The sequence below is a fragment of the Phragmites australis genome, chromosome 8 (assembly GCF_958298935.1).
Source record: "Phragmites australis chromosome 8, lpPhrAust1.1, whole genome shotgun sequence".
NCBI lineage: Eukaryota > Viridiplantae > Streptophyta > Magnoliopsida > Poales > Poaceae > Phragmites > Phragmites australis.
The window spans coordinates 26,695,354-26,709,632 of record NC_084928.1 but is presented as its reverse complement, the minus strand read 5'-3'; the positions used below and the strand labels follow the sequence as shown (position 1 = coordinate 26,709,632).

At 50.2% G+C, this 14,279-nt stretch overlaps 1 protein-coding gene across 1 annotated transcript; it reads left to right on the top strand.

Annotated features, from left to right (window-relative positions):
• Positions 1–1,435: 1,435 nt before the first annotated feature.
• LOC133926867 (ras-related protein RIC2-like) lies at positions 1,436–12,259 on the top strand. The gene is made up of 2 exons (XM_062373007.1): positions 1,436–1,842; positions 11,565–12,259. Exons 1-2 carry the CDS (start codon positions 1,619–1,621, stop codon positions 11,989–11,991), a joined length of 651 nt encoding a protein of 216 aa, XP_062228991.1. The 5' UTR covers positions 1,436–1,618; the 3' UTR covers positions 11,992–12,259.
• The last annotated feature ends 2,020 nt before the right edge of the window (positions 12,260–14,279 follow it).

Here is a 14,279-nt window from a genome sequence, read left to right as displayed (position 1 = left end):
AGTTTTTGAACTTCTTTCAATGTTCGAGATGACCGCATCTGGTCGAGAGCCTTAATTTTGCCTGGGCTGGTCTCAATGCCTTGACTTGACACTAGAAAATTGAGAAGTTTGCTGGTTAGAACGTTGAACATGCACTTCTCAAGATTAAGTATCATACGATACTTCCTAAGATTGTCGAATGTTTCCTTGAGATCGTCAATCAATGCATCTTTGGTTATAGGTTTGACTACAATACCATCGATATAAGCTTTAATATTGTGCCCAATTTAGGTATGTAAACAATTTTGAATACACTGTTGATAAGTAGCACTAGCACTCTTGAAACCGAAATGTACCTTTACATAGCAAAATATACCAAAGGGAGTGATAAAAGTAGGTTTTTCTCATCCTCTACACCCATGCTAATTTGGTGATACCCAAATAGGCATCTAAAAAATACAACAATGCACAACCTGTCATAGAGTCAATAATCTGGTCAATGAGAGGAAGAGGAAAAATGATCCTTGGGATAAACTTTGTTGAGGTCAGTGAAGTCAACACACATTCTTTACTTGCCATTTGCTTTCTTCATGAGGACATGATTCACGAGCCATGTGGTATAGCGGACTTCATTCATAGCGAACCTCTCGAATGAAGTCCGCCTTTAGGAGTTTATCGACCTCCTCCTAGATGGCTTGTTTTCTGCCCTCCGTGAATCTTTACTACTTCTGTACCACAGGTTTGGTGTCAGGTTCCATAGCTAGTCCATGCTCGATCACCTCCCTAGGGACCTCGAGCATGTCGAACGGTTTCCATGCAAACATATTTTGGTTTGTTCGGAGGAAAATGATGAGTTTGAGTTCCTATTTGGGATCAAGGTTGACCCCTATTTTAACCGTCTTGGCTAGATTGGACGGATTGAGGGGTATTACATTGACACCATAACTAGCCTTCTTGTCCTTAGCACTGTCATTATTCTCACCCTTGGCAGCGTCATCGAACATGGAGGCCTCAATGAGGATCATGAGCTTGGAGTCCTTAACTTTGATGGCGGATTAATGCTTCTGACGTTTAGACTCTGTGCCTTTTGAGGTAGTTGTCGTTCGACCAAACTGAAACCTCAGATGGGTGTCAAATCTCCGCCAACTGAAAATTCAGTCACCAGATAAAAAAAATTGTGAAAAAATTATTTATATACGGACGGGTGGAGCTAGAAAGCAAGAAATGGATCATGCCCCAAGCTGGCCCCGCGCCCTCTATGCACTTGAATTTTTTGCTGCTTAATTTCCTAGTTTTTTTTCTCATGAAGCCCTGTGCCTGATGGAAAAAATATTCTAATTATGCGCGCCTCTCACATAAATGAAAATGAGAAGAGAATGAAATTGAGGATTATGCACTCCCTCTCGGTTACCCCCGCCGTAAGAAAACCCGACGCGGGGCCCCACACCCAGAGATCTTAGCCCCAGCCGACCAAAATCCCCCGAGCGCCCGCACCGCACCGCCCGCCGCGCTCGCTGCCGTGCACCCATTCCATTCCTTTCCTCTCCTCTTTCCCCACGCCCCACGACTCTCTCTCTCTCTCTCTCGTCCCAAAACCAGATCGGCGCGGACGGCGAGGCGAGGAGAGCGGAGCGGAGCAATGGCGGCCGGGTACCGGGCGGAGGACGACTACGACTACCTCTTCAAGGTGGTCCTGATCGGCGACTCCGGCGTCGGCAAGTCCAACCTGCTTTCCCGCTTCACGCGCAACGAGTTCAGCCTCGAGTCCAAGTCCACAATCGGGGTCGAGTTCGCCACCCGCTCCCTCCAGGTCGACGGCAAGGTCGTCAAGGCCCAGATTTGGGACACCGCCGGACAGGAACGGTACGTTTCGGTTCAGCCCGTCTCTCTGTTCCGCGGCGGTTGGTAGTACCAGTAGATCTGCTCTCGCTTTGGTAGCTGCTTACGTTACCGATGCATGCGCGCTGTGGCTGTGCGTGTCCTTGTTTGGACGGTGGGTCCTTGTGGCTTGGATCTTGCTGCCGAGTTGTGTTGCGTGCTGGGGTTGATAGCCATTGGTAGGGTTTGGTGCTTTGGTGAAGTTGGATCCAACCCTAGCAATGGAATTGACACGTTGTATGTTTATTTTATCAGATGGTATAGGTTGCATTTGAATCAATAAGTTTGGATCCTACCTTAAAGTGGTTGGTTGTTTTCCTTTTGGAACGAGATATGCATGCTTAATTGCTGGTGCTATTTACGTTACTTTAGTGATGAAATTGATCTCGATGTGTGGAGTTGGACCTAAGGGTTTTCTCTCTGGAGTTTGATTTGACAGTTTGGGTCGCAGTATGGCAGTGCGTGGGCTTATCTTGCACATTGCAATGAAGATGAGAGATTCAAGAGCGACATAGTTGTGGTGATCAAGTAGGAAGCTAGGATATTCTTTTGTTTCCAAGATGGTTTTATGATGCCAACTGGAGTATGGTTCCCTCCAGAGATAGTGGAGACTGGAGATGACTCTCTGAAGTTTAGGTCCTTTCTCTTGTACACGTGGCTAAGGATGGTCCGTTTGGTGTATGGAGAGCAGATCAATCATTTTTTTTCTTTCTATGCATGCCATTCCAGGCCACTTTTGTGCAATTGGACAAAACAGTGAACGGGGATTTAATGAGCGCAATGCTCAAAATAGGTACTTAGTACGCTTTGTTGACTGCAGAACGAAGATCTTTTGGATATCATCTTTTCATGATTGATGCCCATTTTACAGTTCAGACATCTTGAATAGTACTAGAATAGTATGTTGCTCCCTCCAGTCACAAATATTTGACCTTTTGGACAAGGTTCTGGTCAAAGTTTCAAAACTTTTGAAACTTTGACTATCAATAACTTTTAGAACATTTTTGTTTGAAAATCTGAAAAAATCGTAAGTGTAGATTTGTCTTCGAAAATATTTTCATAATATCATAAGTTTATTGGATTTTATAAATATATTATAATAGAAAATAGTAGTGTAAGTTACATATTGGAGACCGTGTCATTGTCCAAAACGTCAAGTATTTGTGACGAGAGAGATTACAAACATATTTGCTGAATGTGGTCAGCTAAATTTAGGATTGATGCTTGCTTATGGTAGAACATGGCCTAAACCGTCATTCCATTTTATTAAATTGAAACAGGAAAATTCTTGTGTGCACATTAAAAGAAATGATACTGACTGTTGAAATATTTTGCATTCACACACTTGATACAAAAGTTTGGCTAGTCGTTTGTCCACACTGCACCGCATTGCCGAAGAAGATTTCATGTGCTTGTCTTAGCCCATTTCACCATTTTATATACTGGTCATTAGCTTGTTTCGCCAGTTCTTTAGATGGAAAACGTGTCTATATTTAGAGTTATGCTTGTCCCAAATTGTTATTTATTTTACTTTTAGTTTCTAGTATAGTTAGAGTTGTGTGAAGAGTTTCTACTTCTACCATTAAATTTGACAATGCTTTGATGATTTGTGCCTTGTAATCTTTCATCATTAGTTACTTACTATCACATTTTGTCCCACTTTACTAAGAAAACCAATTGTTTTTTCCTAAATGTTTTACCATTCCTGTTTGTTGTGATTGGAAACTAGTCATGCGCTTCCGTACTTACTGTGAGTTTTGATTGGATATAATAACCATGTATCCATGTCATCTATCTTATTGTCTCAATGTTTACATACTGTGATGCTACAAGATGTAATTCATCTCCTTTATAAATAAAATTAATGATAGTACTATGATATGCGTTGCAAACTTGTAATCTGTATTTCTCCGGGAACTGGAACACTTCAATAACACAATAGAAAAGCAGTTTATTTCTCTTATTCAAGTGTGTGGTATAGTATGGAAATGACTTACTACAGCTTTGTATTGACTATTGGCTAGTGCTGATAATTAGTGTCAGAATTAATTAAACCAAAAATTAAATCAAAAGAGGCTCTCAGCATGACACATAATCTTCAGAAAATGACATTGAATTGGTTAAGGGGAAAAATTCTAACCAAGGGGCTATCAACATTGCCTATAAGTTTTAAAAACATGCTATATTCTAATGGCTAGTGATCTAATGGGCAATGATATGTCTAGGTGCTGTCTTTCTAGGTTGTGCTATTTAGCCCCTGGTTGCTAACTTGCATCCATGACCCGTATTGTGGACTCCGAGAGGCAGAGAGAATGGTGTGTTGTTGGAAATGTGGATTGCTGATAAGCAGTCTAGATCACACCAACTAAACTCAAAAAAAGTTGCAACTTCCACACAAACAGAAAGGACTAATAAGAAATCCATGCAAAGTACATTTGAAGTGGTACCGTACTTATATGTTATAACTTACAAGAAAAACTAATCAAACAAACCAAGAAAGGGGGGAAACGGTGGCCTTTGCTTCTGTTTGAGGAAGCCCTGGGTGTGTCCAACGACGGTGCAATGTGATGGGATAAGTCTTTGTGGTCCTTGGCTGGTCTTTGTGGTCCTTTCTAGGGCTACAGCATCTAGGACAGCATCTTAGCATCTAGGACAGCATCTTAGCATCTAGGACAGCATCTTAGCATTTAGGACAGCTAGGACAACATCTAGGACAGCATCTTAGCATCTAGGACAGCATCTTAGCATCTAGGACAACATCTTAGCATATGCTTGGCATCTAGGACAGCATCTTAGCATATGCTTGGCTGGCTAGCAGCCTATAAATATGTATCCCCAACCCCTCAGGTTGGCATGGCATTTGTGTGAGAAATAAACCAGAAAAATTACCCTAACTCCTAGTGTCATCCTCTCTCGATGAGAGTAAGAATTCAGCTACTACCAAGAGTAAGAATTAAGCGACTAACAAGTGGTATCAGAGCCGTAGTATCCTGTAGCCTGAGCATCTCCTGCTCACCTCCTTTCCCAGCCGCGCAACAGCCCCAGCTGGGAGCAGCAGCAGCTCCGGCCGCTCCTGCTCACTTCTCTCCCTCTGCGCAGACGAGCAGCAGCTCGTCTGAAGCAGCCCTCTCCCCACGCAGCAGCCCCCGGGTAGCGCGTCATGTCCGCAGGGCAGTCTCAGCGCTCGGTCGCCTCGAGCACGCGGCGTCGGCAGGAGGCCGAACTTGCCGCGGCAGAGGAACGCGAGCGAGCGGCGGCAGAGACCGCTGCGGCGGCGGCAAGGGCGTCGAGGCTGGCAGCGGCGGAGCTGGCAGCAGTCAGAGCGGAGGCGGAAGCAGCGGCGGCGGCGGATGCAGCGCGTGCGGCGGCAGCAGAGGTCGAGGCTCTGCGCGGCAGCATCAGCAGCTCCGTTTCTGCTGACGACAGCGCCAACGCGGACCTCGAGTTGCTGGGGAGGGAGGCAGCGCGAGCGCGGGCGGCGCAGTGGGCAGCCGCGCACGCCCACGAGCGCGGCGGCAGCCCAGACAGACGCGGACGCGCCGGCGGCGCTCCTAGAGGAGGCGCGCACGGCGGTGGCGCTCCTGGAGGAGGCGCGCACGGCGGTGGCGCTCCTGGAGGAGGCGAGCACGGCGGTGGCGCTCCTGGAGGGGGCGAGCACGGCAACGGTGGCGGACGGGCCGATAGAGAGCGCGGCCTTCACAGGCAGCGTGGCTCTCTCTCCCCGGATCGTTACCGTGGTTACCACGGGCTCCAGACTGTTGTCAGGGACGTCGGCCCCGGCGGTGGGTGGCCTACCCTCACTAAGACCAACTATGTCGAGTGGGCTGCGGTGATGAGGGTAAAGCTCCAGGTGCGGCACATGTGGGAGGCAGTCCGGTATGGCGACGTCGACTACGACCAGGATCGACGGGCGCTGGATGCCCTCATCGCTGCAGTCCCGTCCGAGATGCAGTTCTCGCTTACCAATAAGCGGACTGCCAAGGAGGCTTGGGACGCCATCACTGCGGCACGCATCGGCAGCGATCGCGCCCTCAAGTCCACACTGCAGGCACTTCGCAAGGAGTGGGAGAACCTGGCCTTCAAGCCAGGTGAGGACGTTGATGACTTTGCTCTCCGTCTCAACACTGTTGCAGAAGATGGTGCAGTTCGGCGATGACACCTACGGCGAGGAGAGAGCTGTCGAAAAGCTCTTCCGTTGCGTCCCCGAGAAGTACAAGCAGATGGCTCGTTCGATCGAGTCCCTGCTGGATCTCTCCACGATGTCGATCGAGGAGGCGATAGGTCGACTCAAGGTCGTCGACAGCGATGAGCCACAGTCTCTCTCGGGGCCCATCACCACTGGCGGGAAGCTCCTTCTCACTCGGGAGCAGTGGGCTGTCTGCCAAGGTGACCGGAAGAAGGGGGAGCCTTCTTCCGCGACAGGCGGCCGCAAGCGTGGCAAGCCGCGCAAGGCGCGCAGAGACGCCCAGGCCGGGGCGCAAGGACGTGCCGAGGGTGATGCCCGCGGAGGCGCCCAGGGCGGCGCCGCTGGCAAGTACAAGCCAGCACGAGACGACACCTGCCGCAACTGCGGTCAGCTTGGCCATTGGGCCAAGGACTGTCGACAGCCACGACGCGGCCATGCCCATGTCGCACAGGCGGAGGAGGAGGAGCCGGCTCTGTTCATGGCACATGCAAGCATCGAGCTACCTCCAGCGGCACCGGCCGCAGCGGCTCTCCTCCACCTTGACGAGCCAAAAGCACACGCCCTCCTCGGCGACGGCTCCGGCAACGACAAGACTGACGGGTGGTGCCTCGACACCGGCGCCACCCATCACATGACCGGTCGACGGGAGTTCTTCACCGAGCTTGACTCTAGCGTCCGAGGCTCCGTCAAGTTTGGGGATGCCTCCGGCTTAGAGATCAAGGGCGTCGGCTCCGTCATCTTCACCGCCGCGTCTGGTGAGCACAGGCTGCTCACCGGAGTCTACTACATCCCCGCGTTGAGGAACTCTATCATCAGCTTGGGACAGCTGGATGAGAACGGTTCGCGCGTGGTGGTTAAGGATGGAGTCATGAGGATTTGGGATCGCCGTCGTCGCCTTCTTGCCAAGGTAACCAGAAGCGCAAATCGACTCTACGTCCTTAACGTGCAGGTGGCACAACCGCTCTGTCTCGCTACTCGTCGGGATGACGAGGCGTGGCAGTGGCACGAGCGCTTCGGGCACCTTCACTTCGAGGCCCTGAAGCGGCTCAGTGCCACGGAGATGGTGCGAGGCCTGCCGTGCCTCGACCATGTGGAGCAGCTCTGCGACGTCTGCGTATTGACGAAGCAGAGGCGACTCCCCTTTCCCCAGCGGGCGAGCTTTCGAGCCAAGGAGAGGCTTGAGCTTGTGCACGGGGACTTGTGTGGTCCGGTGACACCGGCCACACCGGGAGGACGACGCTACTTCCTGCTACTCGTCGACGACCTCTCCCGCTACATGTGGGTGATGGTCCTCGGCAGCAAGGGAGAGGCTGCGGACGCCATTAGGCGTGCGCAGGCTGCTGCGGAGGCGGAGTGCGGCCGCAAGCTGCGCATGCTGCGCACCGACAACGGCGGCGAATTCACGGCGGCTGAATTCGCGTCGTACTGCGCTGATAAGGGCATTCAGCGCCACTACTCCGCGCCGTACAGCCCGCAGCAGAACGGCGTCGTCGAGCGACGCAACCAGACGGTTGTGGGGATGGCTCGGGCCCTTCTCAAACAGAGGGGGATGCCGGCTGTCTTCTGGGGAGAGGCGGTGGTGTCGGCCGTCTACATCCTCAACCGCTCGCCTACCAAGGCGCTCGACGGCAGGACGCCGTACGAGGCTTGGCATGGGTGCAAGCCGGCGGTCTCCCACTTGCGAGTCTTCGACTGGCCAAGGAGCTTGGCCACATCAGCAAGCTCGACGACAGGAGCACTCCGGGAGTGTTAATCGGCTACGCGGAGGGCTCGAAGGCCTACCGCATCCTCGACCCGAAGACACAACGTGTGCGCACGGCGCGCGACGTTGTGTTCAACGAAGGGCGAGGATGGGCGTGGGACAAGGCGGTGGACGACGGCTCGGCTCCAACGTACGACGACTTCACTGTCGAGTACGTCCACTTCGAGGAAGCTGGGGGAGTAGGCAGCTCTTCTTCGACGAGCACGTCTACCCCAGTCCCCGAGCCCTCACCGACCCCGGCGCCTGCTACCCCGACAGCACCACACTCTCCAGCCAGGACCTCGGCTGCGATGAGTTCTTCGCTGGCTCCACCACAGCTGGCACCAGCACCGACAGGCACCTCTCCGGGCACGTCTACTCCAACACCAGCTCGTGTCAAGCACAGCCCGGTTGAGCTCGCTACTCCGCTCTCTCACGATGAGGAGCGTATCGACGCGTACCACGACGGCGAGCCGTTGCGGTACCGTACGATAGAGAACCTTCTCGGCGACCAGCCGGTGCCGGGACTGGTGCCTCACGACCTGGAGGCGCAGTTGCACCTTGCGTGTGACGACGGCGAGCCTCGGTCGTTTGCAGAGGCCGAGAGACACGCGGCATGGCGCGCCGCGATGCAGTTGGAGATGGATGCGGTTGAGAAGAACCGCACCTGGGAGCTTGCTGACCTTCCTCGTGGTCACCGCGCGATCACCCTTAAGTGGATGTACAAGCTGAAGAGGGATGAAGCCGGCGCCATCGTCAAGCACAAGGCTCGCTTGGTGGCACGAGGCTTCGTGCAACAGGAGGGGGTCGACTTCGACGACGCCTTCGCTCCCGTGGCACGGATGGAGTCCGTGCGACTCCTCCTTGCGCTAGCTGCCCAGGAGGGCTGGCGTGTTCATCACATGGACGTCAAGTCGGCGTTCCTTAACGGCGACTTGAAGGAGGAGGTCTACGTGCAACAGCCGCCGGGATTTGCGATCCCCGGCAAGGAGGGCAAGGTGCTCCGCCTGCGCAAGGCCCTCTACGGCTTGCGGCAGGCGCCGAGGGCGTGGAATGCCAAGTTGGATTTCACGCTAAAGGGGATGGGCTTCGAGCAAAGCCCGCACGAGGCGGCCATCTACCGACGGGGCAGTGGAGGAAATGCTCTGCTGGTGGGTGTCTACGTCGACGACTTGGTGATCACCGGCACCAAGGATGCGGAGGTGGCGGCATTCAAGGAAGAGATGAAGGCCACTTTCCAGATGAGTGACCTGGGGCCTCTCTCCTTCTACCTGGGAATCGAGGTGCACCAGGATGACTCCGGGATCACGCTTCGACAGACCGCCTACGCCAAGCGCGTCGTTGAGCTAGCTGGGCTCACCGACTGCAACCCAGCTCACTCCGATGGAGGAGAGGCTGAAGCTGAGCCGCGACAGCACGACGGAGGAGGTGGACGCTACGCAGTACCGGCGTTTTGTGGGGAGCCTTCGCTACCTCGCCCACACACGGCCGGACTTGGCATTCTCCGTCGGCTACGTCAGTCGGTTCATGCAGCGACCGATGACGGAGCACCAGCAGGCTGTGAAGAGAATCATCCGCTACGTTGCGGGGACTCTCGACCACGGCCTCTACTACCCTAGGTGCCCTGGGGCGGCACACTTCGTCGGGTACAGCGACAGTGACCACGCCGGCGACATCGAAACCAGCAAGAGCACGAGCGGGATCCTCTTCCTCCTCGGCAAGTGCCTCGTTAGCTGGCAGTCGGTCAAGCAGCAAGTGGTGGCCCTGTCCAGCTGCGAAGCCGAGTACATAGCGGCCTCCACCGCTTTAACTCAGGCGCTCTGGCTCGCTCGACTGCTTGGTGATCTTCTCGGCAGAGACACTAGAGCGGTGGAGCTCAGGATGGACAGCAAGTCCGCTCTGGCCCTGGCAAAGAACCCCGTTTTCCATGAACGGAGTAAGCACATCCGGGTGAGGTACCACTTCATCCGAGGCTGTTTGGAGGAAGGGAGCATCAAGGCGAGCTACATCAACACCAAGGACCAGCTCGCGGACCTGCTTACCAAGCCTCTTGGGAGGATCAAGTTCCTTGAGCTCTGCTCCAGGACCGGGATGGTTCAACTTTCCCACAAGACGACGCACAAGACTTAGGGGGAGAATGATGGGATAAGTCTTTGTGGTCCTTGGCTGGTCTTTGTGGTTCTTTCTAGGGCTACAGCATCTAGGACAGCATTAATGATGGGATAAGTCTTTGTGGTCCTTGGCTGGTCTTTGTGGTCCTTTCTAGGGCTACAGCATCTAGGACAGCATCTTAGCATCTAGGACAGCATCTTAGCATCTAGGACAGCATCTAGGACAACATCTTAGCATCTAGGACAGCATCTTAGCATCTAGGACAGCTAGGACAGCATCTAGGACAGCATTTTAGCATCTAGGACAGCTAGGACAGCATCTAGGACAGCATCTTAGCATATGCTTGGCATCTAGGATAGCATCTTAGCATATGCTTGGCTGGCTAGCAGCCTATAAATATGTATCCCCAACCCCTCAGGTTGGCATGGCATTTGTGTGAGAAATAAACCAGAAAAATTGCCCCAACTCCTAGTGTCATCCTCTCTCGATGAGAGTAAGAATTTAGCTACTACCAAGAGTAAGAATTCAGCGACTAACACAATGCTGGGTCTGTTGCTTCAAAGCACCAGCTTCTGTGATTGCAGCTAAGCACTAACAATAGCAATGATGACACAGGAGTGTAGTGTTGTTTTTTCTTGGAGGGGAAGGAGCTTTTTTGTTGGAAAAGATAACAGAGTTGTTAGATTGGAAGCAGTTAAAGGGCTTGAGGCGATGGTTTATGTCGGTAGCTGTGACTAACATTGTGCATGGCTGCATGTAACTGCCTTGTCAAAGTTGGAGCACTGGAATCTGGATTTTATGCTGCAGGACGCCAGTATCTGGCAGGTGCACACAGAAATATGTTTGCAGCTTTGCAAGCAGCAAGACGAAAAATTAAGGGTTCAACCCAAGTCAATAATATGGTCTTGTTTTGATTTTTTTAGTACCCCCTGATCAGTGAGTTTGTACAATAAGAATTTCACATAACCTGAGATAGCATGCATGTAATATCATTTACTGTATCACTTAACGAGCAATTTGAAGTGATAAACTCCCTTTACCAATACCATGACCTGAGTGGATGGTGGATGAGCCAATTATGATTTCTGTGTAGAGTTACATCTGTTGCTATTGGGTTGCCCTTATCGATTTTCTCTCATAGCATTCTGTGCGAAAATCAATATGGATCAAAGGAAATGCTCGTGCCTCAAGTGGAGTCATTGCCATTGCCTCCTTGACACTGTTATAATGGGTGTTTTAATTGGCAGTAAAGACTGCCATTAGGATTGAATTCTATGCTAACCGCTCAACAAAAAAGTATGCTTTGCAAGTTGGATAGCAGTTACATATGATTTAGCAACTTATTCTGAGCTTCGTTCAACGATTTCCGTCACCATTTGACCCACCCACAGGGCTGGGATTCCCTGTCCAGTGTCCACACGGTCAAAATAAGGAAATCATGTTGCCCAGACCTGTAGATAAGCTACTTATCCATGAACAAGAAAGTTGAAGATGAGCGGAGTGTAGAACAGTCTGAAAGATCCCAAATATATGTTTGCCGATTTTATTTGGTAAATTATTTTAGGGTTCTTTATTTGGTAGCCTTGGTACTGAATTTTCTTGCAAATCAGAATGCTATCTATTTGGTTTACTTATCTCACTGTATCTTGGATCCAAATCTTGCTGCAGATATCGTGCTATCACTAGTGCATACTACCGAGGTGCTGTTGGAGCATTGCTTATTTATGATGTCACTCGGCACTCAACCTTTGAGAATGCTGAGCGCTGGCTGAAGGAATTGAGGGACCATACAGATCCTAATATAGTAGTTATGCTGGTTGGCAACAAATCTGATCTCCGCCATCTCGTAGCAGTTCAAACTGATGAAGGGAAGGCATTTGCGGAGAGAGAATCACTCTATTTCATGGAGACCTCCGCGCTCGAGTCCACCAATGTCGAAAACGCATTTGCAGATGTCTTGACTCAGATCTACCGTATTGTGAGTAAGAGAGCAGTCGAAGCAGGTGAAGATGCCGCTTCTGGGCCTGGCAAGGGTGAAAAGATCAATATAAAGGATGATGTTTCGGCAGTGAAGAAGGGCGGTTGCTGCTCCTGAGCGGTACTCCTGTATTTTTTGGAGTTGTGTGATGTAGTTTATGTTATGGCTTTTCCAGCGACAGAGATTTGTTAGTGGCATTAGCAACTTCTATGCTACCTAGAGAGTACTGTCAAACTGAAAAGTTGGGTTAGATCAGTTTAGATCTTTCTATTACTGTATTGTGTATGCGGCAATAGGCACGGTATTGTTTTTGCTGTGAATCCATTGCGACCATGTTTGAACTTGTGAACTGTTCAAAATAGAAATATGCTTCATGCTTGCCGAATTCTGAATTCTGAAAGATACAAAACTTCGTACATTGGATGTGTATTTAGTAATTTCAGCTTCTGTGCATGGGTGGAAAATTTTCTTTGAGAAATCCAACGCAGTCTCTCGTTATGCTTTATAACACTTGCATCCCGGAACTATTGCCGTAGTCCAATATTTAACCTTGAACAAATTTATCAGACATCCTTTTTGCTCGCTCGTCTAATATAATTTGCATAATAACACTAGACTAAACATAGTTTAACAAATTTAGGAGTTGAAAAATTCCGTTTTCCTCTTTCGCGGCTATGTTTAAGGTCTATTGTGAAGGATTTGTTCACTCGAATTTTTGTGCGAAGCATCTTTGAGATCCCGTTTTGAACACAATTTCGTAGGAGCTCTGCAGAGTTGTACACTCTTGTGCGACGGGCTGTGAAGGTTTTTCTTTTTTTTGAGAAATTGAGTAGGGTGGATATCGTTAAATCTGCAATGCCTGCCCTCCTCCAAAGGAAACAAGAAAAATGGAAAACCACACAATTTTCACCTGTGCAAGAATCTCGAAGCCTGATGGGCTCGAATGCTCGATAATCCATGCGCCTGGGGTGCCAGTTGAGGTGCACTTCAAATTATAAAAAGCTGCAGAACTTGAAAGAAAACTGGGTCCATCTCTCGAGCTGCCGACGGCGCCTTCCCGGAGAGGGCGCGGTCCGGTATAGCGCTAGGCCGGTGATCCCCTAACCACCGCGCAGACGGTTAACCGCTTCCCTTTCTCCAGTGCCGCTGAAGGAACAGAAGATTCGCCGCCCCATGGTCTTCTCTTTCGCGTTCCCGCTGTGGCGCTGTGGGTGGGGAGGCAAAGAAATGGTAGGTCGACTTGTCTCGATATATTTTAAATATAGCGAGTTGAGTATAGCGAAAATGAACTTATCAGGTTATGATTGTAATTTTAGTAATTAATGATAACATAGTTAATGTGACTAACATATTTGTCGAGGATATATGTCAGTAGCTCCTATGGATGCAATATATCAAGAAACTACTGCAGCCGAGACAAAATTTGATTGAATTAAAGAAGTTCTAGAAGATTTGTTCTCACCGGATGATCCGGTGTTAAAGAAATTATACTCACCGGACTATTTAACAGAATGACTTTTTTCTGGAGAAAATCTAAGCTGAATTGACTGGATTGTTCGGTGATTTAAAGGAATTATCACCGGATTATTTAACAGAACTTAGTATTTTCGGAGGAAATAGATTATAAGCCATCGGATGGTCCGGTGACCAGAAGTGATGCACACTGGAGGCTTCACCGGAGCATTTAACAGAGTATGTGGGAAACCCAGAAAAGAAGAAATTCTACACACCGGAAGGTCCGGTGATGAAGACAATGCGTACCAGAGTATTTTGTGTAGAGAAGAAGTTTGGCGTGGTTTGGCTCAGGATAACTCACCGGATAGTCCGGTGATGGATTGAAGATTACACCGGACAACCCGTTGTTCAAAAGAACTCTGAGTGGAGTTCCAACGGCTAGTTTTTGAGAATGTACAGACCGAATGGTTTGGTGCTTGTACGTCTGTTAACGCCGGATCATCCGGTGTTCATAAAATATTTGAGCCGTTGAGATAACAGCTAGTCCGCGGGATTGAGGCTATATATACCCCTCCACTCATTCATTTGGAGCGGCTGAAGTCCAGAGAAACCCTTGTACACCCAAGAAGACATCCAAGCCATCCAAAAGCATAAAATGTTCATCCAAGGTGATTAAGCACATCATTAGTGAGTGATTAGTGCTTATAGGTCTAGAGAGAAGAGTTGCTAGGTGCTGCAACCTAGAGTATGGATCAAGGAGTGATCAAAAGTGTACCGAGAGGTACGTCGGCACCTTAGAGTCTTTTATGACTCGCTGGTAATTTGATGACCCTCCGACTTGGTATGGAGCGGCGACAAGAGGATTGTGCGGGGATGCGGAAGCTATTATCTTTATGACTAAAGCTCCGAAGTGAAGACATCGTACAAGTAACCGGAAGAGAGGTTAGTGG